Raw genomic sequence first — 27,635 nt, forward strand, 5'->3', positions numbered from 1 at the left:
CCGTCTGGCTGACATAATAGTTTGCTTTGTATGTATGTGTGTGTGTGTGTGTGTGTGTGTGTGTGTGTGTATTTATTATGTCTTCTCAGTACACAGACAGAAGTTTGAATAAAATGTGTTTATAAAGAGCAAAAATGTCATTATGAATATTTTAACTATCCCATAAAACATGTGCAGGAGGGGTATTGGAAGTGTGTGTGTGTGTGTGGGGGGGGTGGATGCTGTTCATTAGCATAACAAGCTGGCGTGTTTTTGCAGATACATTTGTTCAGGATAGACAAGGGGCTACGAGTCGGGTGCGGAGGGAGGGCGCGCAGCCGGGGGGGGGTGCAGGCGAGGGTTTTGCTTGATTTCAATAACAAGAGGCCGACACGCGGACTATCTGCTGCGTTGTTGAATGAAACACTTGGCCTCCGATGGAGCGATAAGACGCCGCAGATGCTGGGAGGGGGGGTGGGGGGGGGAGAAAACGCTGGGAGGGGGCGCAGCGAGGATACGCAACGTGGATGCGCAACGTGGATACGCTGCCAAACCATCAGTCGCGCACAATGACTGGAACTTTTTTTTTTTTTTTTTTTAACTTGAACTATGAATTCTCTTGTAATGTTCGTCCTTGTATGTACACGCTGACAAATGATGCCAGCATTCTGGGTGGTGGTGGTGGTGGAGGGATGGGGCATGAATGACTCTTAGAAGTGAATCAAAGCATATGCATATCATTGAAATCTCCATATCCGAGCATAATATTAGGAAAAAAGAAATAAGCGTAAGAGGGCTTTGAGGTAAGTTTTTGTGTCAGTGTTACAAGTTACGTGTCAAGAGTAGAATCAGAACGATAACGCGAATGGGAGTCAGCATAAGAAAGAGTAAAAAATAGAGTATTACGAGTAAGAATACATGCAAGAAAGAAGGTAAGTAATAAAGGGTAAAAACAGGAAACCATACAAATAGTCAAAATAAAAAAAACATGACACTAAGTAGCAAAGAATCAAAGAAACTGAAATAAGTATAATATTAAGAAAAAATGCAACTCATGAAAGGTACGAATACGAGAGAGCGGAGTTTAAATACAAAACAAGCCCAAGAGTAAGATTTAGGATACGAGCAGTAATAAGAGAAGTGCGAGGGTAACAGTAAGAAAGAGTAAAAGGAAGAAGAGTAATAAGCGGGGAGGATAAGAAATATGAAAGACTAACAATAAATTTAAGCACGACACGAGTAAAACTGTAAGTAAAAAAGAAACAATACAATCGAGGGGAAGGATACGAGAAAGAATAACAACGTGCGAGACTGAAAATTAAGAAAGCCAAAGTAAGAAAAACAAGAATAAGAATAAGAGAAAGAACATATTAGTTGTAAGCAAGAACAAGAGTAACAACAGTCAGGATAAGAAAAAGAATTAGCATAAATGTGACAGGAAGAATTACAGTAATACAGAAATAAGAGTAAAAAAAAATTATGAACAAGGGGGGGAAGTAAGATTAAACAAGAATAGGAATGAGAGTAAGACAGAACAATACTGTGATTGAGGATAAAAATAGAACTAAGGGTGAGAAAGATTAAGAGAAAGAATAAGAGTAAATCCGTCCTACAGAATTCCCCTCTGTGATTAATTAGAATTAATACATATCATTTTAATGGATGGCTCAGAGTATTATCGTGCAGTATGATGGGGCACTCTCAATCGTAGGAGAGGATACAAGAAAAAAAAAAAAAAAAAAACATTCTTCGAATTTGAAGGCTTTTTGTCAGTCAGTATACACAAAAAAACAAACACAAACATGATGTTCCCTTCAATGACTTTGGTGTTCATTGTGGGGACACTGATCCATCCCTGGGGAACACCATGTCAAGTGAGTTGGTGCGTTTGCATGTCCCAGGTACTGTAATCCTTAGAGTAGGTGCACGTCTGGGGTGTGTGTGTGTGTGTGTGGGTGTGTGCGGGCTTCTTCCTGAGATTTGGCTGGAGATGTCCTAAATCTCAGCTTGATTTGCGATGTTAAGCGAGGCTTAGCTTAGCTTGGCGGCGTCCGGGCCCGATGGATGCAGGAGGAGAGAGCCTGTTGAGAGTTAGCTGCGTACTTGTAAATATGTGCTAACACTTTGCCGGGTAATCCTCCCGCACAAAGACTCGCCGGAGATTACGCCGCGCTCGCCTGACAGCGGGAGAATCCTCCGGCACAATCAAATTCCTACGGCTGCCGAGATTTGGAGAGGGCGCCGCACGCACGCTCGGTAGCGCGGCGCAGTACCGAACCGCCGGGGCCCCGCCGCTCGCCAGGCTAGCAAATACGCCGTGAAGCGTGTTATGTGTTAAGCTATGTGTCCGCATTATTTAAAAAGCATTTCTTACACCCTCTGAGGTCAAGAGCAAAACATGTCGGTCTCCCGGAGAAAACATCATACGCAGGCTGGTGTGAGCAATGTAATGCAATGCTATGCGACGGGTGGCGCTAAAACGCCTCAAAAAGCCAGTCAGAAGTCTTTGTCTATATGTGTGAGTCCACTCCCAGGCTGTAGGTGGCAATAATGTGCATTACAAATGGTGAAATAGCTGAAGCTAAACCAATAGCGGAGGAAAAAACAAGAACTATAAAAAGAATCCGAATAAGGAAAAACATAACTTGAAGTAGACACTAAAGTACCAAAACAAGAAGAAAAAGAACCAGAACAATTAAAAGAAGAATCAGAACAAAACATAAAGTAGACCTAGAAGAAAAAGTTTCAGAATAACCACAAGAAAAATCTGCAAACAAGTTGAACTAGTAGAAGTAAAACAAGACAAAAGAAATAGAGCAATTAGTAGAAGAACCAAAAGAGGTAGAACCAGAACAAGATCTAAAAGAACAAACAGATTAACTGGTAGAAGACTGACTAGAACACAAATGACCACAACCACAACAGGAATTGGAAGAAGAACTGGAACAAGACTAACTAGAACACGACCAGAAAAGTAGACTAGAAGAACCAAATGAAGAACAAGAAGGACTAGAACCAAAAGAAAATAATTACAAGAGTCATAAGAAGAATTCTAAGAAGAACCAAGTGAACCAGAAGACATACAGTCGTGACAAGAATCAGAACAAGTTCCAGAAGAACCTGAAGCAGAAAAAGACCAAACAGATCAAGGCCAGAGGAAGTAGAACTCGATTTGGAAGATATAGAACCAATAGAAGGACCGGAATAGAACCAATAGAAGAACCGTAATAAGAACCAGATCAAGGGACATACAAAGAACTGAGCAAAGAACCAGCTAACCCAAAACAAGTACAAGCAGAACTTGAACCAGGGGAACTAGAACAAGACTATAACCAAAGCAGATTCTAGAACAACCAAAATAATGATAATTAAAAAAAAATAAAATAAAAAGAACCAATAGAAGACCGGGAACAAGACTAACCACAAAAAGAACCACAGAAAGAACTGTAGAACTAGAAGAAGAATCGAAAGAACGACTGGAACAAGGTAAACCAGAAGATTAAGAAAAAACAGAACTGGACCCACAAGAACTAGAACAAGAATCAGAATAAGGAACATATGGAGAACCAGAAGAAAGCCTTTCAGTGGTTTTCCCCCTAAATTGCCATCTGCCTTAAAAGAAAACATTCAATGAGAAGGCCTCCAGTCCTGTAGATGGCGATAATGAGCATCCCGATACGCATAGAAAATATGATGTTTGTCACTTCCACGCCAACCCCCCCCCCCCCCCCCACCCCAGTAGTCACCAATGGAAAGAACCCGTCAAAGATCGTTTACCGCCCTTAACCCTCTTTGGCAGTTGAAGCCCCGAGGCAATCACTTCTTGTGCCCCCCACCTCACCCTGTCCTATGCGGCCGTGTTTGTAGCTCTCCATGGCATGACTATTCAGAAGCCGCCTCATCGCCGAGTGAACGTCGATAATTGCGAGGCGTCAGTGGGAGAATGGCGGCTTATGTTTCTGGCACTTTAACTGATATTTAATATTTGCCCGCTTTTCTCTCGCTCTTCTTCTCGCCTTTTGTCCATGTGGAAAAAAAAACACACTTCAAAAAGAATTCCAATAAAGCGGAAATTAAAAGGAGGCGTCGATCGGGCCCGGGAAAAAGAGAGAGGCCCTCTAATCCCGCTATCTCTTAATAATTCAAAGTGGCTTTTATTTTGAGAATAAAAAGCGGGAATTAATCTGTCGCTTGTGAAGCCGTCCTCTCTTCTCGCCGGTTAAATAAATCCCCGCTCGTACATCGGAGGCCTTGCGCTGGCTGCTCTCCAAGCTGGCTGTCAATTCCCACTCCGCGTTTTTTTTTTTTTCCCTTTCTTTTTACCCCACCCCCGTCCCTTTTCTCCTCTTTTATTCCCCTTCTCCCGCCTCGCCGCCCGGGGAGGAAGGGAGGGCCGCCGGAGAGCCGCTATCGCCGCAACCTGACGGCTAAGAGCACTTAGCTAAAAGGCGGCGGCGTGAAACTTTGGCCACATATTAGCGTGCGGCGCATACGTGACAAAAGGCATTGTGGGAAGGGCGGACCCTTTATAGTCATCCTTTAATGTCGGCGGGAGCAGGCAGGGACCTTTTTTTCACCTGCGCCGCCAAGTCAAGAGGGAATGAAGTGTGCTTTTTACAGCTTTCACGCTGGGAGCAAACTGACGACGAACAAACCAACGACAAACCAAGGGCAAGCAAACCAGAGGCAGACTAACAACGAATGAATGTCAAACAGACAAACGCACGAAGCGTCCCAAAACTAAAACAAAGGACGAACAAGCTGAGCATGAACTACTGAACGAGTCATAGTTAAACCCCAAATAAGTACAAACCAAGCAATGAACAAAACCACGAGTGAAGGGAAATTGAAACTCACCACAAATGAAGGATGAATGAACAAACTAATGGCAAACAAACCATTGACGACCTAACTAACCGCAAACTAACCGACCAATGAAGTAACTATGAATAAAATGACCATGAACTCTTCTAAGGTGGAAGTAGACCCCCGAGAGGGTCCGAGGCCTCCAGCAGCAGGTCCATCATGTCTGCAGTTGCATCCGTCCCCTATCCCGGATCAGCTTTCTTGCTCTCCTACCTATGTGGCGTTAAGATTTATGGCCTCCTCTCCTCAGAGACACTACTTTACCCGGCAGACAACATTTTTAATCGCTGCTCGTGGTCCTAAACTAACCACCACCCCCCCCCCCAAAAAAAACGGAGATGGAATGAAGGACAAATAAAGAAATGATGAGCAAACAAGAAACAAACAATCCACTAACAAAGGACAGACAAACTCTCGAGTGACGAACTAACCTCTAGCACATGAAGGATGAACGAATGAACGACCTAATCATGAATGAAGGGTGAAAAAAGAAACTACAAACACAGTAAGGACAGACCACAAATAAAACCAAACTAATGACAAAGTAGCAGTGAATGAACTAACTAAATTAACTCACCAAGAAGTAACTTATGAACAAAGGTGGAAAGAACTAACAAACCAGAATTACGAGCGTACAAATTAGGCACAAACAAATGAACTAATCATAGATGAACTAAAGACAAAATAATGGCCAATAATAACAGCCAAACTAAGCACAAATGAACTAATCAGGAATGAATGAAGAAAGAAAATGGAAAGACAAACAACAAAACTCAAGAATATTGGAAAAACTCACGATAAAGTTATGACAAACAAACTAACAACTAACAACCACAAATTAAACATGACGGATGAACTGCCAAACTAACCACATCGAAAGGATAAACAAATGAAAAGCAAACTAAAAACAAAAGAAGTATAGAGCAATGAACAACAGCAAATATGACAAACACACGAACCACAAATTAAGGGGGGCGGGCGATATGACGATATTAGATCGTTAAGGGGTTTAACGTGTTGACGATCTCATAAAGCTGAAAGATCGTTTGATCGTCTACAGGGTACAATCTACGCAGTTTAGCTCTACGGCGGCTCAAAGGCGCTGACGCATACCCGACCAACCAATCGCAGCACGCACAGTGCAGCGTACGTGACACTCCCCGCCTCCCTGTTTCTTGGTATGGCGGGAAGCGATAGCGGAAAGTCACCACAAAGCAGAGTCGGTCCCGAAAGAAAACTCCACATCCACAGTGTCCATTTGGTTTGACTTTTCCTCGGAGGAGAAAGCGCAAACCAGTTTTTTTTGCAAAGTTAGCAGAGACTCGGTTCGGACGTCAGATGGCAACACGACAAACCTGTTTAATGACTTGCGGAGACAGCACCCAAAAAACTACGCCGACAGCCAAAGCAAACGGAGATCAGACACATGGTCGCTAGAGGCAGCTGCTAGCACCAAGCTAGCAAAACCCACGGTAACACAATCATTTAAAAAGGGCACTCCATATGAAAAAAACAAGCAAGCAGTGTAAAGAAGAAACTGAGGCAGTGACTTATTACCTCGCTGAAGACATATCCCATTAAAACTGTGGAAAACGAGGGCTTTAAAACACTCTTCAAAGTCCTAGACCCGCGTTACGAGCTGTGTTTTTATATTTACGTTCAGTGCACATTTTGATAAAAATTGGCACTATTCCAATTAAAACCTGTTCAGAAAGCTTAGCTGGCTTAAAATGTCATCTTTTTTCTTTTAGGGTTTTATATACATTTTAAATATGTTTTATGTTTAACATGAGGAAAATTGTCAAAATGTGCAAATTAGTCTAAAAAAACGTTAAAAAAAAAAGAATCATGATAAAATCATGATCGTGATTTTATTTTTATTTTTAAGAACGTGATATGATACTTTTGCCATATCGCCCACCACTACCACAAATGAAAGAGTGAACTGATTAACCAGTTTGTTAGGTCATCATTTGAAATGATGAACTAACAAACTTAGCTTAGCAAAGGCCAAATATAAAAATGGAAAATTATGAACAAATCGATGGCAATAGAATAACTAAACAAACACGAAGGACACGTTAGATAAGCAACAAACAATTAAAGAACAACCCGATGAACCAACTAGCAAACCACAAAAAATTGAAGGACAAGCAAGCTAACCACCAAGACACTTTAATTAAGGATGAGCTAAATGACTAACAACAAAGCAATGATGAACACATTGTGAACAAAGGAGCTAACCACAAACGAACGACTATTGTGCAAACTAACCGTGAACGAGCTCATCATGACAAAAGAACAAAAATACAAAGCATTGAACGACGAGTTGCTAACCTGACCAGGACAAAGAAAACAACTAATGACAAACTAACAAAGCAGCCCACTTAACAACTAAGTCAACATCTTTGAAAAAGTCGTTTCAAAGTCGTCAAAAAAGGTTTCCCGGGTCCTCCCAATTCAAGATGCCGGATCAGCCTTCCCGCCCTCCTCCCGATGTGCCCTAAGATTTATGGCCCTCACTCCTCGGAGACAGCCGCTTTAGCCCAAAGACAAACAACTGTTTTCTCCCGCCGCCAACTATCGGTGTCTTGTAAAGGTTGAGCCTTGAACCCGCGCACCACACACACGTGTTGTTGTTCTATTTTTTTTCCAGCGCTTTGTGTTGATGTTGCGAGGCTGCGGGAAATGAGATTGACACGTCTGGTCTGCGGGGCCAAGTCTTTCTAAAAAAACATTTTTTTTTTTTTTTTTTTTTTTTTAGATGATGAGAAATATTGGGAAAAAAAAAATCTCTATTTTATGTTATCAAATGATGAAAAAAAAAAGTATCAAGAGGGAATAGAGGAGGCCCCGAAGGGAGAGTGTTAAAAGAAGGTGGCGACTTGAGTTCCCCCCGAAGGCAACAAAAAGTCATTTTCCACTGAGGTGAGTGTGTGTGTGTGTGTGTGTGTGTGTGTTTATTTATACACTTCCTCCGCTCTGTTTCTTCATACATACAGTTTGGAGGGCTATCATTATTGCAGGCGTGGGGGTCTGGCGGCGGGGGGTAAAAACCATTTGCATTAGCATCAGTGTCTGACTCCAGGCACTGAGCAATGATACTCTCCATTCAGAGAGCCATTATCACCACGGACCCCCTCGGTCCACGCTGGAGAAAAGGGGGGTGGGGGATACAGGGGGGGGGGCTTGGTCGTACGCGCACAATTACAGGACGGCCCTGTATCATGGCCCAACATCTCATGCAATGCTGGCACAGAACGGGACATTCCCTTCAGGGTTTTTTTTTGGGGGGGGGGGGGTGTGGAGGGAGAGCGGGGGTCCTGGCATGTAATTGTCCTGGTGAACGCTCAATAGCACCTTAAAGCGAGCAGGCAATCTACAAAGCATAAGGAAGATGCCCGTGGCTACGGGGACCCTAATAGGAACTTCTCTCTCTCTCTCCGGCGTAGATAAAAAAAAAAAAAAAAAATGGAGAAAGTTCCTTTTATTTATGGCGAGCGGCTGTTTGGGACTGAGGCTATCAAAGCACACCGCCGCTATTTATCCCGGCAAAAAGGATTGGTCCGACACAGGGCTGAGGGCGCAAAGGAAGAGAGGTGGCTAAGAGGGGAAAAGGAGGGTGGAAATTGGCAGAAACACAAGGTCAAACTGTTTATCTTTTTTATTCATTCCCTCGTGGCTCCTTCTCCTCCTTGCGAGTGTCCTCTCGCCACTCACCTGGAACTCTTCCGGAAGCGTTTCTCATATCAACAAAGTCCGACGTGAGGAGTCAGTCACTCTTGTGAGGAAGTGGAACCTCCAAAGTGCAACACAAAAACTTAGCTGGGAATTTTAGCCCATACCTGTCTGTCATTTCCTGGTTATCACGTTCTGGTTTACGTCATCATTTAGAGGTCGGTATCATCACGTCAGTTTTTTTTTTTTTTTTTTGGTCAACATTATCATTTCCTACTTCCTGGTCATCACTTCCTAGTCTACAGCATAATTTCCTGGTCCATGTCGTCATTCGCTGATCTACATACAGAGTGTCATCATTTCATAGTCGAAAGCATTACTTCCTGGTTTACTTCATCACGTTGAGGTCTATGGTCTATCTGATCTGTTATCAATTCCTGATCATCAGTCATTTTCTGTAAAAAAAAAAAAAAATCCTGATGCAGGTGATCATTTCCTGGTCATCATTTCCTTGTCTACGTCATCTCTTTCTAGTCTAGGTCATCACTTCCTGGTCATCACCTCCTGATCCAGGCCATCACTTCCTGGTTCAGGTTATCAACTTCTAGTCTAGGTCCTCACTTCCTGATTGGGTCATCACTTCTTCATCTACATCATTTACTTCCTGGTCGTCACTTGGCCAATTGGTGATTGTTTCCGGGTCTACATCATCACTTCCTAGTCATCGCTTCTTAGTCTACATTGTTACTTTGTAGTCGACAGCAGCAGGTCATCACTTCCTGGTCGCCACAGTTTTGTCTAGATCATCACTTCCTGGTGATTGTTTCTGGTCTACGACATCCCTTTGTGGTCCCTATCAGGAGTGAAAGAAGGTTCTTGAAGGTCTCTTTGAAGCTCAGCGCGATTTAGAAGGTGACGGCGGGTCGGATGATGAGCGATCCATTACCATCTATTTCAGTGCCATAAATCCAAGTGGGAATGCCGACATCAAAGCCAGTCTGCTCCCTTAGAGGAATTCCCCTCATACTTGGACATGTAAATGAGCCTGGTCTTCTCCACTCAGCCCCCCCCCCTACACCTTGATTGAGGCGTTCATGGCCATTGCCAGCGTGGGAATTACACAGCGAGGGACGCCGTCCAATTGGACCGACGGCTCCCTGAGCAATTTGCTTTGGCTTCGCTCGCTGGCGTCGTCGTGGGCCATCGCGGCGGCGGCGGCGGAGCCTCCTTTTTATCCGGCAGGATTCCTGGCTGGACCAGCCGGCAACATGGCGGCTGAGCTCAGAGGGAAAGAAGGGATTTGGGTTCCAGGGGAAGAATGGCGGTGAGATGAGTGTGTCGGTGTTTGCACTTGTTGTTACTTGTTCTCTTCCTGTTCCTGATCCTATTGCGGCGAGACAATGAACGCTCGCAGCCAAAACAAGTTTGCACCTCCCAGACACAATGAAACGAGTATATACATATGATAATCTACCACTACAACAACTATGCCAATTAATTTGTGTGCGTGTGTGTCCTTTGCTTGCCTGACAAAAATCAAATGAACAAAAATGTGTAGAGTCAAACTTAATTCAATGCCTAGGACAAGCTTGTAGTTTCAACTAGCCAAATAACAGTGATAAGGGAATTAAATTGCTCAAATTAAAAAAAAAAAAAAAAAAAAAAAATATGATTAAGAATATCACTCACCATGAGCTACGCTTCAACGAGCCGTGGCTGGCATATTCCAGCAAGTATTAATTATGACAGTAACAACACAGTGCAGAGTCATGGTGTTTGTTATTCTATGATGGATTAAGTTGTCGCCAGCACACAATTGTTGGACATGATCTGCCGATAAAACGTCACCTTGCGCCGCTGCCCTTATCCCTCATAACTAACATGACTCTACTGGGGCTAGCGGTGATCAGGGTCAGTCTCAAGACGTTAGCTTTCAGCTAATGTCGGACTTGTCTGTTATCTTCCACTGCCGGTGCGTGAGCCGGAGCGCTACGCCACCGGAGCCATCAGCAGAACAACGTCAAACGATCGCAGTTATCTGCAAAGTCTTTTCGCTCGCTCTCGACCCGTTTGAGCAACGTGGCCTCTTTTTTAAAATTTTTTTAAAATTATGACCTAGCGTTCAGTGATTTCCATAACAAAATGCGGACTGACAGTAACAGCATTTGCTTTAATGAGGTGAACTCGCACGACGACCATTATATTGTCTGTTTCTGTAGTACACTGGTATGTAAAATGTCTTTGCCGGGGTCAAACAGGATGCCCCCGGGCCCACTCCCAATTGTAATCCTATTCCCGCGTTTATCAAAAGGAAGGCGGCGAGCGAGAGGGACAGAAAGACAGTGAGCGAGAGAGGCCAGGCATTGAGCTGACAGCTTGATTGTGATGCTCCTGTCTGATAACTTGGCTAACCTTATCCATCTATTTCACCTCAACCTTGCAGCCATGTCTCCCCAAACCCCTTTTTCGCACCTGCACCCTCCACACACACACACACACACGCACACATATAATCAGCGCACACCTCTGACCCCTTTATCGAGTGTCGGTGTTAATCCTCATCTCGGCGCTCAATGCGGAGCACAATCACACACACACTCGCAGCACCCGCAGGACCTGCAGTTAACGCCGCGCTTAAGTAGCCCACGGTGAGGAAGTCCGTGTGATAAAGGTGCCACAAAGGGTCAGTAGACGCCTGCCTTGGAGCGTGGGTGGGTGTGTGGCTGGGGGGGAGGGCGTAAATCTGAGGGATGAGGGCGAGTCTCATGGCCTTGAGACGGGGCAAAAAAAGCGGGGTGGCGAGGACGGGCCGAGAGCAACGCGGCGCCGGATAAAGGATGTGAACGCACAGGCAGGCCAGAGGTGAGGCTAACGCGCTAGCTTGATGTGTGTGTCGGGAGGATGACATTTATTTTTAAAAAAAAAGGACATTTCCGCTGAACCTGTTGAGTTTGGTGCAGATTAGGTTAAAGCTGCAGATTGGTTTTTTTTTTTTTTTCAAAGGCTTTCACTAATCAGAAATTGTCAGTTGACATGATTATGCAGAAAAACAAAACGCTACCACTACTATTCTTAGCATGGTTGGGAAAAGTCAGACTTATGTGAAGCTTTTCTCTTATTGATACCTTGTACATCACAATTCAAAGTGGTACAGTCCCAGATTGACATGTTGACTGGCCAGCGCCTGCATGAATTTGGGGTCACTTGACCGACTAATATTTTGTGTCATATCGAATGTTTGGCATGTTGGCTGACCAACGTCTGCAACGTGCCCTCGAATGTCACAGCTCGCCGCCCGTTTTCCTAGGTTTGATAACGTGACGTTTGCAATGCGAGCCCGAGGGCATTTTGACATCAATTTCAGTCGACAGCAGAGGGCGGTCCAGGACAAAATGGCAGCAGCCTTACGTCGCTGAAAATTATGGATTCAAAATGTCAAATTCCTATTCCATGAACGCAATATTAATCAGAATACCGTGTTTGGACTAGTCGGGGTACACATATTGCAACATTTAAAATGTTTTGCCTTGAGTTCCTTCTTTAAGAGAACTGCAATTCAAAGTACGCTTACAAAATCCTGGATGGAAAAAGTCTTTCATAAAGGGGACATTTTACGAGCCTTGACCAGAATCATATCGAGATTAATGATCGGCCAACAGCAGCATAAAGTCTGCGTCACAGGACTGACCAGTGACTCACTTCCTGGTCGGAATCCGAACAGGAAAGGAATCACTTAACTGAGAAATGCAAGTCCAAGTCCAAGTGCAGTTCAGAAGAATAGAGTGAGACTGGTCCTCGCTCGTCAAGTCTTCCTGTCCGACCGCGTTTGTTCGGAGGACGTTTTGCTTGACGCACGAGTCAGTCGCGCTGCTTTTCCCGCACGCTTGTTTAGCTGCGGGAACCGTTTGCAGGAAGTAGCTCCACGCCGTCACTCCGGGCCGTGGTGTCAGCCGTCATTTATCTCTGACACTGAGGCTGTCTGGAGTGCGCGCGCGCGCGCGTGTGTGTGTGTTTATGAATCCCAAGGACGAGCCTCCCAGCTGGAAGACGGATGTTTTCCCAACATTGAGGACAAGCGCGCGCTCCCCTTGATGGATGGTCTGAATGTCTGTGGCGGGATGTTAACATAAAAGCCACATTTCAATATGTTACTTATCAACACTTTGCAGTTCATCAACAGGGGGAACTTGATTTATTTGCTCCTTTATCAGTGTGGAGTAATTAGATGTTAATAGCAAAACATTTGCGGGCCAGCGTGTGATTGATGGAGCGGTTAAACGCACCTCTCTTTGCTTTCAGGACGGCTGGCTTGGAATGAAATACAGTAAACACACTACTCCGTGTTAGCTTAGCGGCCAGAGTAATATTTGATATATCGACGAGTCGGAAATTTCTGGTTGGTGAAATAGGCACAAAAAAAAACAAACAAAAAAAAAAATGTCAATTAGTAGAACAGCAAGGATTTGTTGGTCATGTAGAGTAAGGTCTTGTGAACTCGTCAAGTACGGTTTTCCAAGAACCTTATTCCTAAGAACATGTCTTTGTAGACTGGAACGGCTGCGCGCTTGTTAACTTCCACCCCCGACTCCGACAGATTTCCGTAATCGCAGCACGAACTGCATCTTGGAATGTTTCCCTAGCCAAGCCTTCACAAGTATCCAACCGATGCATCCTTGGTTTAAGCTAGCTGACAAGAACAACATCCAGGTATTTCCCCGCGTTCGTGGTCCGTACTTTCGACTTTCACTGATGGCGTTTCATCGCAGGACGTGAGAACGGACACGAACGCAACTTGAGGAACGCCTTCCGTCTTCATGCAGGCGCCGGTTGGTCAACGTGCCAGTCATTAAGATCGTTGGGTCATGTCTTCATGCAGACAAACTCAGCCACACGTCACATGCCGAGGACTGATTGAACACGTGACCCGGCCTTCATCCGGCCATTGGTCAGTCCGCCTGTCAATCACTGCGAGTCGCAATGGAATAGAAGCCATTGAAGCCGTCTCATTAACAATGGCAGACCTTGCAGTGGGATCCATCGAGGAGGTCTCGAGTACAACGCGCGCATTCATGAATATTTGATGAGGTTGTCTTCCGACAGCGGCGTCCACAAAGACCAATCAAGCGAGTTCAAGTGGATGCGGCGCACTTCCAAGGCGGCGTCTGTCTTTTGTGGCGACGAACAATGCCGGCTGTAGCTCGGGGGGGTTCCTGCGATGCCCCACAATGTTTCTGACACTTCCCCATCCCCTCCAGGACCAGAGCCTCCGTCAGTCAGGGGGGTCCCTTTGCGGGATCCCGGGTTCAAGGGTCACGCCAGTCAGACAAGGCACAACAGAGGAGAAAGTGTTGAGTGATTGTGAGGGAAAATGTTAAAGGCCGTGTCATGTCGCTTTTATCTCAAACAGAAAAGCAGGAAATGGAAATTTGTGTAGAGTGCTGCTTGTCAACAGAAAAGGCAATGGGAGGAACTTTGTTGAGGATCCGGATAAAAGCGTGGATGATCTAGGTATCATCCCAAAAAGTCAAATTCGTACTAACAAAAATGAGACACCAACGGTTTGTTCTTGGAATGTTTTTGTGTTTTGTACCCCTCTTCAGAATATAATAATGGTGTGGTCCCCTCATCTTAGTGGAAGTGACCTACCAATAACTAGATGAACTGTAAAATAGTAATATATTTAGTAGTGCTGTATTTATCAATTATGGCTCGATTAAGAAAAAGGTGGATTTTTTTTCCTGAAACGTCTTAGCTCTAAATTAGGTATATAAATAAATCTCTGAAAAATCGTGGCGTGCTAGAAAATAGACATTTTTGAAATCGGCATCAAAAGTACATTTAGGGGCACAAAGCCAGCTCTGATTACAATTTGCTGCTGACCAGTTTTGATAAAAAGACCCTTTTAAGTGAATTCTGAATCTGGTTTCGAAATCAGTGCTTCTCAGTTATTTTCTGTTTTGACCCCATAAGGAAGGCAATGTTTTTTGTGCTACCCCCAACTCTCCGCTGCTACAATAAATATGTCTTTAAAATGGTTAGAAGTACACCTCTGCATAACATTGTAACCTTATTAACATTAAAGAAAAACAAAAACTGTGCACTCTCCGACAATGAGCGTGTCACTGCCACCTACTGTAGTGAATTTGCAATTAATTCACCGCCAGACATTTTCAGACTCTTTTTACCCTAACGTTTGAAAAAAATTAAAAATATATAAATACATTCCCGGGACTGAATGGCTGGACTGTGAAAAGACAAATAAATTCGGCACGAACAGTGAATGAGTTAAAATTCATACTAATACGTCCCCAAAAAAAAAGAAAAAAAAAGCAAGCATAAGCACAAAATGCTCCACCATACCATGCGAACCCCCCCGCCCCTCCCCGAATAAAAAATGGTACAGTCCCGTCATCATCTTGCCTAAACTGGTGGAGCTTATGGGAATAAAAGCAGAGAAGGAGGGGAAAGAGTAAAAAAAAGACACGTTTGAGGAGAAAGAGGCCGCAAAGGGAACGAGAGAAAATATTTACTCAGGGAATTAGTTCAGGATCATTGCGTGTGTGTGTGTGTGGGTGTGTGTGTGTGTGTGCGCACGCCGGGCTCCATTTCAAGGCCCGAGTGGCTCAAGTGGAGCTCCCCCCGGGGCAGGCCTAATTATCACAGGGCGAGGGCCATTAAAATGCTTAACTAACCTCGTTTCTCCAGAAAGGCGCAGAGATTAGCGGCAGCCCGCAGCAAAGTGTGGGGAATAACCCCGCTTGCCTAATACCCTCTTTGATTCTCACTCTCTCCAGGCTAGCGACTGGCCTGACCGTGGAAGCTGGGAGTGAACGGCAGGCAGCCTCTTTGGAAGCGGCTTCCGGAAGCGTCAAGCAGCACTATGTCCAATGGACACTTCATTAGGTACACCTACACAACAGTGATTCCGATGAACATTTTGGATTAGGAGCACAGTAGTCCCGAATTTAAAATTTTGAGGGCCACTGGAAGAGCGCTTAGGTGTGATTATTGTAAATTGACATGCAAAGTAAATATTGACATTTCCCTCCATTTCCACTGATAATGTTTGGTTGGTTTGGTCATTCAATCGGGCTCACACTAGGCTCAACTGCCTGCGTGGCACTGTCGATGTGTTCTACCTTGGGTGATGGTGCGTCACCTTTACTCCACTGATGCAAGACGGATGATCGGGCGCTGATGAAAAGGACTTGTTTGTTCATTCGCACACGCAACAAGATGGATGAATGGCAGCAGATAAATATCTTCCTGAGCCCTCCTCCGGCGCCCGATTGTTTCGCGCCACCGTCCGAACGGGAATTCGCGGAGGATTTCAAAGAAATTAAAAACGTCAAGGTCCCGACGTCGTTTATCGCCGTCGATCAATACGTTTACGGCGAGTCACTGCGACCAGTCCTGCAGGCACACACACACACACACACACACACTATATATGGGATTGTCTGGCAACCATTCCCATGTTTATTTACAAGTGCCATGAGATTAACGCCCCGACCAGTCCAAACTTTTTTTTTTTTTTTTTACACGTGCCACGGGATTGACTAGAAACTAAGTCCATTGTCTGCCTATTTGTGCCATGGGATCGTCTGGGGACTAGGCCCACGTAGATTTGAAATGAAACCTTCAGGGCCTCAAAGTGTTGTATTTGTGTCGATAAATTCACTGCAAGGAGAAATCGCCAGTGTATGAGAGAGTGGTTACGTGGCATTCAAGGCCTGAAATGTGGAACTAATGTGCGTGAAACAACAACAAAAAAGTGTTGTTGTTTTGGCTATGGTGTCCATAGGGAAGAGTGTTTTTTGGTTCTCCGGCTCCTCTGATGCGCCGATAGTGAGCAACACCTCCAGGTGGCGACCTCTGCAATTAAAAAAAAAAAAAGAAATAAAAAAAAGAAAAAAAAAAGGGGTTGCTGCCAGAAATCCTCCGGCGGCTCCGGAGACGACCGCGCGGAAACAAAGATGTCATAAGCTAGCTTAGCCGCTATCGCGCCTTTGCACTACATCTCCCCCGACGCCTCCTTCACAACACCCTCCATTTATGTATTCAGTTATTTATTTATTAAGCATTTTCTAAGCCTAAAAAAAAAAAAAAAAAAAAGAGACCCACGAAAAAGGATTATTTGGGCAAGACAATTAGCCGCGGACACTAATTCATGCAGATTGAGTTAGCATGCTGCCATTTCGGCTGAGTTGTGAGGCGTACAAATTGACAAAAAGGGCACAAGAGGACACAATCAGACAACAGCAACAGAAGCTGTTGAAAATAAAAATGGAAATATAATAATTCCCATCATATTCATACTTCGTTATGAATAGGTTAAACTCCGATATCTCCATTCAACGTAGAACACACACAGACACGCGCGTGTATCAAAACAGAAATCTAATCTCGAGAAGTCAAGAAAGACAAGTGAAATCATGTGGTTGCACAAGTGTGCACACCCTCACAACTCCAGATGTCGCTGTGTTCAGAATTACGTAATCACACTCGCACTCAAGTTAAAGGGGAATCAAGACACACCTGCAACCTTTGAGTGACTGATGAACCCCAAATAAAGTTCAGCTGTTCTATTCGGATTTTGGTCTCACACAAACTGTGCACAAAAATAATTTTCATTCACTTTTATTTTGATTCGGGATAGGCTGACTACCGTTACCAGGTATCGGGCCGAGACTGGCCTTATTTTAAGTTATCGGACATATCATGGAGGCTGCCGATACCATCCATCGATACTTAAGGCCCCCAAAAAATCTGACATCAGGTTAGTTTTCTTTGGCGTAGTATAGCCTGCCAAATTGTCAAACACGCTTTAAGAGGCTTGCACCAGCACAAAAATCTATTTTTTTTGGCCATTTTTCAAAATAGAGCCTCATGTGTTCCCTGTCATTTGACTGGCAACCAGTCCATTCGTTGTCTCTTTTACCGACAACTGGATCGACCGGCGACCAGTCCATTGTTCATTGCATGTTCTCTGCAATTTACTGGCGACCAGTCTGTTGTGTGTTGATTTGAGCTGACGGCGAGTGTATTGTTGTTTTGCCGAGCACAAAAACTGCAAAATTGCCATCCGCCCGATCCTTCGCCTGCTTAGTATTCTCGCCGGGGAAACGGTTTGAACCGGCGACCCATCATCTCGCCGACAGACGAGATGAGATAACTTGTTTTTTTTTTTTTATTCCACTCTCCTCAACAGGCGCTATTAAGTGGCCGTCTATTATCCGTCCGCTCGGCATTCCATTCCAATCCGCCCCGGCGGGTCACAAAGTGTCGGCGGCTCTCGTCCTGCCCGGCGCCGCCGCCCAATCACTTTGCCGCTTACAATGGCTGAATGGACGCCGCCCGCTTTGTCATTTAAAGTGCATAAAAGGGGGCAGAAATTGATTTTGATTGTCGATCTTCATATCTAATAAAGCTCGGAGGAGCTCCCTTTCTTCATTGTCTGAATGCTTTTCAATGGGCCGCTCTGTGTGTGTTTCATGCAGAGCGGCTCTTCGGTGGGGGTGGAGGGGGTGGGGGGGGGCTATTGGGGTTGAAATATATTCTTTTATTCCTCGTTTTTTTTTTTTACTTTGAGGAGATCCTGTCAGAAGCCATTATATTGAAAGCCGTTTCTAATATTTGGACTCTTAAATGTCGTTAATGAAGATAACCAAAATCATGACAAAAATGAAAATGAAGGAATCTAAATATGTTTGTTTATATTTAAAATGTGTATATATATTTATATTTTTTAAGTAAAAACATGGAGACCAGTTACTTCAAACTACACACAACACATTTCTAAAAATTCGATCAAATTCATTTTTTCTAATTCAAATTAAATTGAGAAAAAAAAAACAATATAAAGCAGCAATATACAGCAACAAAATTTTTTTGAATAAATTCATAAAAAATATAATTGAGCAAAGAGACTAAAACCAAGTCACACAAAACCAAAGCAATATTTCCCGCAGGAAATAAAATAAATGTAAATCCAACTAATCCATCCCAGACACCCAGAAAGTATGAAAAAGAATACATTTAATAAGGACTAACTATAATTCAACATATTATCTTTTTTGAATGTAACAGTTATTTAAGCCAACGCAAGGGAAGCTTCCTACGTTCATGTTTTAGACTGTTTAACTATGCAAAAACAGAGCCGGTGTAAGAAAAGTGTGACAACAAAAGGCCCCCCCAAATATTGTAGAAAAACAAAACCGGAACAACCGAAAAACAGATGTTCAAATTTCACCTCATTTCATTCTACGATGTCAATGAATTATAAATTACTGTGTAAATAAACTCTTTTAAATTAGTTTTACAAATATTTACATTTGCTTTTAACGACACACATTTATTTCATTTCAAACACTTTATTTCATTTTAATTTTGAACCTGTTTCGGATGCATTGTTAGCATGCGTACCTGCTACGTATGAATGTGAGTGTGAACGGTTGCCGCGCTCAATATATGCCGTGCGATTGACTGACGACCAGTCCGGGGTCAATCCGCCTTTTAATTAAAGTCGGCTGGCATAGGCTCCAACTCCCAGCGACCTTAAAAAGGACAAGAAGCATAGAAAACGGATGGATGGAATCATTGAAAAGAAATTATTTGATTGGAATTAAAACCGTATAAACATAAGGTCACCATATAAACGTAAAAAACATATAAACGTAAAACCATTTGTGGTATTCACGCTTTTAACGCAGGAAGTCAAGGCTGGAGCAAATGAAACTCTACCAAATGTTGTATGCGTGAAAAACATTTGCTGGGACATGCCGTAACAACAAGTCGCACGTCTTGGCGAATCAAATTAACGACTCTGCCTCTAAGACATAAAATAATCGAGATAAAAACCAGAATATCATTTGAGTGACAAATTAAACCGTGTTCCTGCTTGTTTATTAATGTTAACGTTATGCAGATGCACCGCTCACCTTCCTCCCCTTGCTCTTTTTTTTGGGGGGGGGGGGGGGGGTTGACGAAAGGGCGGGAAGAAGAAGAAGAAGAAGAAAAACCAAACACGTAAACAAAAATTTGTTTTCACGCGAACGTGATTAATTATTGCACGAGTAATCCGCGCACACTTGTAAAGACTTTTCAGGCGAGATTAGGCGCTTCAAAGTGACAAGCATGATAGATGGCGACGTTCTGAGAGCGCTAGATTAAAAGGTCGCCGGGAAAAACTGGCAAAGTTGGGGCGAGATGCAATCAACGCGCATCTACGAGACACCCCTACCCGCCCCCGGCCCCCACCTCACCCTCTGACGCCCTGATGATTATGGAAATCAACATATGGCGGCCACGTAAACACTAGGGGCCGCGTTTAATCAAACTTCAACAATTACAAGACACGCAAATGATATGCAAAAAAAAAAAAAAAAAGTGTGAGGGGGAAAACGAGCCGGATTGTTATTAATGATAGCGACCGGCGCTAATTCTTGATGTTTCCTATTCACAGATAAGACTGATGGCCCGCTTTAATCGCTTTCATAACCCCGCCGCAAATAAACAAGCAATATGGCGCGGGGCATTAGAACAACATCGCAAACAAATGAGGCATTTATAGCAATGAGAGAAGTCAACGTTCACTCACAATTCTGCCATTCGAGTTTGAACGGACCATTTGACGGTGTCCTTCAAAGTCTCACAACTTGAACCGCCGATAGTACGGCCAGTTTTTGCCATATGACCTTTTTGTCATTGTGTTGGAGCTTACTGGCAAAGTTTGATGACTTGTCATGAGAAAGGAAACTTGATAAGACCCCAATTTTGAAAATTCAGCACCAGGAGCCAGTTTCACTTAGCAACAAGAAATTTGCTAGACATGTCTCTTATGAGTACACTGTCAAAAAAAAAAAGTCTCAAGAAACAATGGCTAAAACGACAGGGGAAGTCTGCTATTTTGCTTCAAAGTGGACAGGTTTTGGTCATGTTGCTATTTCCACAGGTCTCCCAGGTCAATGACAAACCAGTCCGGGTGCCGAATTCAGTAGACAAGTTTAGAATCAGCAGAAAGGACAAAGGTCTGCTATTTTAGTTCAAAGCGACCAAGTTAAGGTCATTTTGGCCAATTCCAAGGGTCCTTCAAAGCCAAACTTGGCCTTGGGATTTTTTTTTCCAATTTCTACCAAATTTGAACATTCAGCCCCGGAGTCCAGTTTTGCTCAGGTGCATGAAATTTGGTAGACACGTCTATCATGACTGGGCCGACAAAAACTACCGAGAGACCATATCTGAAAAGACACAGTAGATGCGCTATTTTGGTTCAAAGCGGCCTTGTTAAGGTCATCTTGGCCATTTCCAGGGGCGCCTTAAAAACGAACCTGCCTGATTTCCAAACTTGAAAATTCAAGCCCCGAAGCTAGTTTTACTTAGCAACATAGACGACATTTGCTTGGCGGTCGACCCACAAAGAAGTCTGAAGAAGCCGTCTGAAAATCATCAGGAAGTCTGCTCTTTTGGATGTTAAGGTCTTTTTGGCTCTTCCAAGCCTGACTGACTGCTTTTTTGCCTCCTCAAGGTTCTATAGGATGCACTGATCTCCGAATTATGCTCCACGTGGATGCCTGAGCTCCTACAGGGCTGCATAAGGACACATACGGTCATATAAAGGGCTCATAGTACTTGTATAAGGATGCATCAAGGCTCTCTGAGGATATTCCATAAAGATACATAAGAATGCATTCAACTGCATGAATTAGATACAACATGATGTATGGCGCCCCCGACTAATACGTTATATCGTGATGCATAAGACTTCATAGTGATACATAAGAGTTCATAGTGCTGCGTAAGAATATATTGCATAATGATGCAGAAGGATACTGTTTGTAATGCAAGGTTATTTACTTGCCTGCGACAGTGTCGGCAAGATGTATGTTTATTTTTCATTTTTTTATTTTTGTGTTGTATTTGGATGCTTTAATGACATGTGACACCATCCAGGTCTGCCTCCATATCTGCACTGATGTCACTATTACTCTCTCACGCACACGCGCGCACACGCACGCCCGCACACCTACGCTATCACGCTCAATCACACCTCCCTGAATAAACATCAGCTGTACAGTTTGTGTACAAGCCAAAATCCATTTACAAACCTGCAAGGAAAAATATAATCTAACGCTATATTGTATTTTTTTTTTTTTTTTTTTTTCATTTACTTATTTTTTTTTTTTTTTAACCCACTTTTTGGTCACACGGGTTAAGTGAAAAAATATGGCAGGAGAATATATTATCTCATGAAATGTGTTTACTTCACACTGCCAACAATAGTATGAATATTTAAAAAAAACGTGAAATAAAGAATATATAAAAAGATTTGACGAATAATAAGGATAATAAGTGCAAGTCCTCAACAGAGCAGCATGATTTATCATATGGAGTCTTTTCTCCACTAAATGACTCCGCCTTCTGATGGATGCTAAATGCTAATGGTGTAGCGCATGAATCCAAAGTATAAGGCACTCTTATATGTGCTCAGGTGTCTTTTGCTTGCTGTGATCTCTTTGCTTCATGTTGTCCAGACATGAAGGTAAGTTGGCTTTGCCGCAGGGGGAGGAGTAAGGCGTTAGGGGGGGGGGGGGGGGGGTGATGCTTAATTCAGCCATCAGATCAGAAGCATGAAATGAGGCTCTCCAAAGCCCCTCCAGGTTAACCAGCGCCGGCCTGGTCGAGACCCCCGGCGGACCACCCCCGCGCCCCCCCCACCCCCCCACCCCTACCCCGTCCGCCACCTTCGTCCATCTTTCATTCCGGCCGCTTGACATCAACGGTGGGAACCTGAGTGAGGAAGGGAACCACGACTGGAAGCCTCAACTTCGGCAGGAGAGTCATGTGACTTCTCCCGGCCAATCAGCACATACGAGGCAATGGCACGCTTTAACTGCGAGTGCAAACAGGAGGAGGCTTCACGGTATGCAACAATTCAAGAAAGGAATTCACTATCGATGGGGGTGGGGTTTAAAATCAGGCCGATGGCTTTGAGGGTTTCAAGTCATTGGTCCACATGTTTTCAATGCAAGTCAAAATGACATTTTAAAATCAGGGGTTATCGCTACTGTGGTTGCCCCCCCCCCCCCCCCCCCAAAAAAGACAAACAACCCCCCCCCAAAAAAGATTTTGAAAAAAAAATCTGCAAGTGAATCCGTGAGTGCCGATACACGAGTATGCGGTGGTCCACTGTTGTGGCGGACACATGTTTATAATCCCCCACCCACCAAAATAAAATGTCCACACCCCAATTGTTTTTTTTCTTGGGGGGGGGGGTTATGAAGGGCACATCAGAGTGTGGGTGGCCAGTTGCTCAGTGCATAGCGACTTCACTTTTCTATAAAGTACGAAGGGGTTACGACCACACACACACACAGCAGCTACAATGAGGGTGGAAAAAAAACAAAAAAACAAAAGCAAAAGAATAATCCACATTTAAAGGAAGACGCCAGTAGTGTGAAGGACTTGAAATCCTTTTCCTCCTCACTTGATTGTGTATGAGGCCCCCAATAACCCTCCATCCCCCACCCTCCTTCTCTTTTTAAACTTATTTCCTATCCCGGCTTTGAGCAATCTGTTTGTTTGAGGGCAGCATTAGATGTGACCAGCGTTTTATTGTGACATAAAACCCGCATTTCTTCCAGCGGCAGATTAAAAAAGAAAAAAAAAAGAAAAAAAACGCTTAATAAGAAAAGCTGTCAGCAGTGCAAAATGGCTGACATAATCCGTTTATCCTCCCAGCAATAAAGATATTTGGTCCTTGGGAGTCTATCTCTCCTCTCGTGTTATTTGGCCCAAAAAACATTATCGGCCGCGCATTCACACGGATTAACAAGTCATACGGGAGATAGAAAAGGAAATGACAGTTACGGGGTGTGGGGGGGGAAAAACGGGCCGCTGTCACGTGGTGGCGCGCGCGTGATCGGCGCCTAATGAACGTACGCATGGATGGATGCACGGATGGATGGATGGATGGTTGGGAAGGAGTGGTCGCCAGAGGTGGAAAAAAAAAAAAAGGATGGAAAGTGGGAGAGAGGAAGCAACTGGAAGTAGTAAGGCACTAAGAGAATAGCATTAGATCGGAAGGCGATTGCATCACATTTTGGGGTCTCAAGACTTGTTGGGGTTTCAAACAAGGACAACATTTTCAAATTAGCATTAGGGTTTCAAGACAGGTCTCAAATTTAGTATTACAAACAAGGGCTATGATTACAAATTAAGATTAGGGTTTCAAATTAGGGTTTCAAGCCATGGCAGGTGTTGAATCTCAAATTTGGATTATGGTTTAACATGAGGATAGAGGTTTTGATTTAGGGGTTCAAGCCAGGGTAGGGTGTCAAATTTGGTTTTAAACAAGGGTTAGGATTTCAAATCAGGGATTCATTGTTAAGGTTTGAAATTAGGGTTCCAAAGCAGGGATAGAGTCTTAATTCTGGGTTTCAAGTGTTGTGTTTTCAAATGAAGCTTTCAAACCACATGTTGGATCTCAAATATTGGAGTCAAGACTGGATTTGAGGGTCAGATTAGGCTACAAATTTGGGTTTCAAGACAGGATTAAGGTTTAAAATTGGGGTTGCAAGGTTACATTTTCAAATTAGTAGGGTTTCAATTTGGGGCTTCAAGATAGGACCCAAAATGTTTGTTTTAAGCCTGGATGAGTGTTTCAAGTTATGGTTTTAAATCAGAGCTACATTTTTAAATGAGGATTTAAAGCCAGAGGTTGGATATCAAATTTAGGTTTAAAGCCAAAGTCAGGGTTTCAAGCCTTGTTTCAGGTTTCACACCAAGGTTGGGGTTGCAAGTTAGTATTTCAAACCAGCGTTGCGGTTTCAAACAAAGGTTAACATTTACAAATTAGGATTAGGTCTTCAAATTAGGGTTCTAAGCATTGATCTATGGATGGATGCACAGATGATGGGCCGTTCCTAGAACTGTCTGTGTTACCACCACATTTGTAATTTAATCGTCTATGTTTTCACGTCAACCATACGGCCTTTCTCACCAGGGACCCTTGTGACTGACATACGACACAAGTGGAGAGTACGCATGGTCAGGGGGCGGCAGCGGAGGTCCGGGACCCAGGCCGTGAGCTGGAGAGCGATGAGGGGGGCGGAGTCCCGTTTGAGTGGCGGGCCGTGAACTGGCACAGCGCGGCGTTTAATCACGCCGCTTTTGGCCACTAATGAAATGTGATTATGTCGGCCAAGGCGGCCAGGGTGGGATATTAATATCTGCCGAGATTATGCATGAAAGCCCGGTGTGTAATTTAACCCCCCCCCCCCCCGCCATACCCCCACACCCTCCTTTGGCATGCTAACCGTTGCGAGTTCATCATTAGCGCGCAACGTTAGCATCTCCATTCGTCTGCGGGCGGCGGCGTGATGATGAATGCGCCGCTTGATTCATTAGTTTATCATCAAGATGCGTTTAAGTCAGTGCGGAAGATCCATCATGCACCGTTAACGGCTAGCTGCCGTTGGCGGGCGGCGAGGGTTTGGTGGTCGTCCTCACTTGTGCTGAGTCGTCATCCGCGCCCGACAACTAGCAAACAATCACGCGACAACAAACACTTACTTGAAAAGGTCAAAATTAGTGGTGGGAATATGTGTCGGATTGATACTAAAGCTGTCATTATTGCACATCAATAAAAATGCAGAGTGAGGTCGTTTACGCATCAAGTACATTTCACACAGGAAAGGAATATATACTTTTTTTTTTTTTTTTTTTTTTAAATCAATGCAAAACCTGCACATAGGAAAATGTAGTTTTTCAAAAACTGTACGATATTGCCAACATTTGGTGATACATGTTTGTGAAAGGGACCATATTTCTCTCATTTTTATGACTTTTAGTTTGACCTGAAACATGAAACAAAGAAAATGACACATTCCTACATTTTGCGACTCTGTTTTTCTTGGGTACACAGTAGCTGTAAATTTTTAGCTCATAATTCTGTTTGGTATGTTTGAAAGTAGGAATCACGTATCTCCAAATTATACTTGTATATGTATGTATGTATGTGGGGTTTTTTTTTCCCCCAAAACGATTGGGATTTCGATTTCCGATTTATTAGTCAGAGATGCATTTTTAAATTAACCCAATATTTGGAAATGTTTGTGTTTCAGGAAAAAAAAAATGGAGATTCATGTTGTTTTTTTTTTAAACAGGATCACATTAGCTGCTAAGCTACCAGGTTGGAATCATGTATCTTCAAATTTTGTGACTTATTTCTTTCTTATCCTAAATATTTTTGGGTGATTTTTAGTCACTAAATATATTGATAGAGTTTTGTGTGGCCCAACTGATTACTCGGCTGCCCAATTTAATTGGCTGATATTGTTTCTCTTAAAGTAGGCAAAAACCCCACAAAAAATAGGCCAAAAATCGGCTGATATTTTTGCAATTTTTCCCTCTTTTGTATTGTAAAATGGTCAAACGTTCTGCCTGGAATTTATATCCGTTTTGTTGTCGGCGTATTCAGAATCAGCCTAAAAAAAAATTGATATCAGTAGAAAAATGTTGAACTCTTAACATTCTATTTCATGATGTCATTTCTGTGTGTTTTTATGCAGTGCAATATTATACTGTCGCTTTCTATTTTTCTTGCTAAAAAACAGGTTTCGGAAGCTGGAATGGATTAATGGCATTTGCATTCGTTTCAATGGGCAAAGTACATTTGACACGCGCGTTTGCCGTTAGCGTGACTTCCCAATCCCGCCACGAATCTGAACGTCAGCAAAAGCGCCACCGTGTGATTCATCAGGCCGCCATCGCTATTCATGGCCGCCCGCGTCGCCCCCGAAGCGGCAGCCGGCGAGGCCGAGGCCGACGTGAGTTATGCGCGCTGATTGTCGCCGGAGGCCGTCGTGGGGAGCTAAGCGCTCGCAAAATGCTCCCCTTGCAAAGCGCCCCGCCCGCCACCCCCCACCCCCCACCCGCTCCGTCATAAACAACTCTGCGAGTAAGCGCGGCGCTGCTTAGCCGGCACCTTTGCAGCGGGAGCGGCTCCTAATTTAGCAGCGTTTAAATCTCGGCCACAAGTGTTGTTGTTGTGAGAAATGCCTGCTTGCAAATGTCTTTTATTGAATGCTGACTCTGTGCTATTACGGCCCAGTGAGATATGCCGGGGCCGTAATACGTCCCTGTAGCTTTATCTTGTAATAGTAAAGTGCATTCATGTCGGTGCGGCGGAGGAGGCTGTGAAAGGGTGAGAATTGACTCGATTTGGGATTGCGGCCGACTCCAAACGCGGGTTTTCACGCAAAAGATGAAGGAGGGGAAAAAGGGGGGGAGAAAATACGTGTAAGCCTGCCGCTTTATCGCAATCCATCGTAAGAAGCGCCATGGTGGTAATTAAGGACTTTTCCGGCAGTAGCACGCTGGGAATTGGGAGTGCGGTCAAGGTGTTGGCTGCTTTTGGACGCACAATGCACAAGCTTGTGTGTGTGAGTTTAAAAAAAGTTAAAAAGCGGCACACTTAATGTGATTTCATACCTTTACCCAGGCTTCTCCTTGTGCAAATCGAAGCCGAGTTGGCAGAGGCCACAACAAACTCTTCAAAAGTTTCTTTGTTAGACTCTCCTACAGGGAAAGGTCTTTTTTTCTTTTTTTTTTTGTCATCGATAAATAAAAAGCGTGTGAATGGAAGAATTCAGGCTGGATGCTCAGTTGGGATGTTTACACCACGGCTTTGGTCCGGTTTTCGCAATATTAATAACTTCAATACTTTTGGCGTGATAGATGCTTGACCTTTTTAACGGGGGGGTTGGCATTAAACTAAATCTGAGCTTTCGGTAACACTCTTGAAGTTGAACTGTCCCGTTTATGAGTTGGAGCCTGTCCGAGACAAGCCCGACTGGTTGGCAGTCAATCGCGGGGCACGTGCAGACAAACCGTCAAGAGATCTCCCCATTGACCTAACATGCCTGATTTGGGAAGCTGGAGTCACCCGGAGAATTAGCCAAGATTTGAACCCAGAGCCCTTCAACTGTGAGGCGCTAGACACACGCGCCGCTATGCAAGAAAATAATTCGACCAAGAAGTTGAGCTCACATGGTTCCAATTTCGATTCATTCAGCACCAAAAAGGTTGCTTCTTCCTTTCCTACAAAAAGT

The 27,635-nt window shown here is 43.9% G+C and overlaps 1 protein-coding gene and 1 long non-coding RNA gene across 3 annotated transcripts in view; one reads left to right on the forward strand and one right to left on the reverse strand.

The window, feature by feature from the left end:
- Window positions 1-27,635, reverse strand: part of LOC147139143 (uncharacterized) — an 85,611-nt gene that overhangs the window by 9,141 nt on the left and 48,835 nt on the right. The window contains exon 3 of one of the 2 annotated variants that reach the window (XR_015089042.1): window positions 16,194-16,398. The exons of the other annotated variant lie outside the window; for it this stretch is intronic. This is a non-coding gene — a long non-coding RNA (uncharacterized LOC147139143). Of the gene's footprint in view, window positions 1-16,193; window positions 16,399-27,635 lie in introns of those variants that run through there. 2 annotated transcript variants of the gene reach the window in all.
- LOC147139144 (uncharacterized) lies at window positions 9,401-17,822 on the forward strand. Its single transcript, XM_086047797.1, has 3 exons — window positions 9,401-9,847; window positions 15,318-15,426; window positions 17,735-17,822. The coding sequence occupies exons 1-2, from the start codon at window positions 9,618-9,620 to the stop codon at window positions 15,424-15,426; spliced, it is 339 nt and encodes a 112-aa protein (XP_085903923.1). The 5' UTR covers window positions 9,401-9,617; the 3' UTR covers window positions 17,735-17,822.

This window comes from Filicampus tigris, chromosome 12 (assembly GCF_054856515.1).
Source record: "Filicampus tigris isolate MCC_2025a chromosome 12, RoL_Ftig_1.0, whole genome shotgun sequence".
NCBI classification, from domain to species: domain Eukaryota; kingdom Metazoa; phylum Chordata; class Actinopteri; order Syngnathiformes; family Syngnathidae; genus Filicampus; species Filicampus tigris.

Coding starts and splice junctions, on each gene's coding strand:
- LOC147139144 (XM_086047797.1), top strand. CDS start 9,618: ATGGCCATTGCCAGCGTGGGAATTACACAGCGAGGGACGCCGTCCAAT. Junction 9,848..15,317: donor GTTCCAGGGGAAGAATGGCG/GTGAGATGAGTG, acceptor CACTCTCTCCAG/GCTAGCGACTGGCCTGACCG.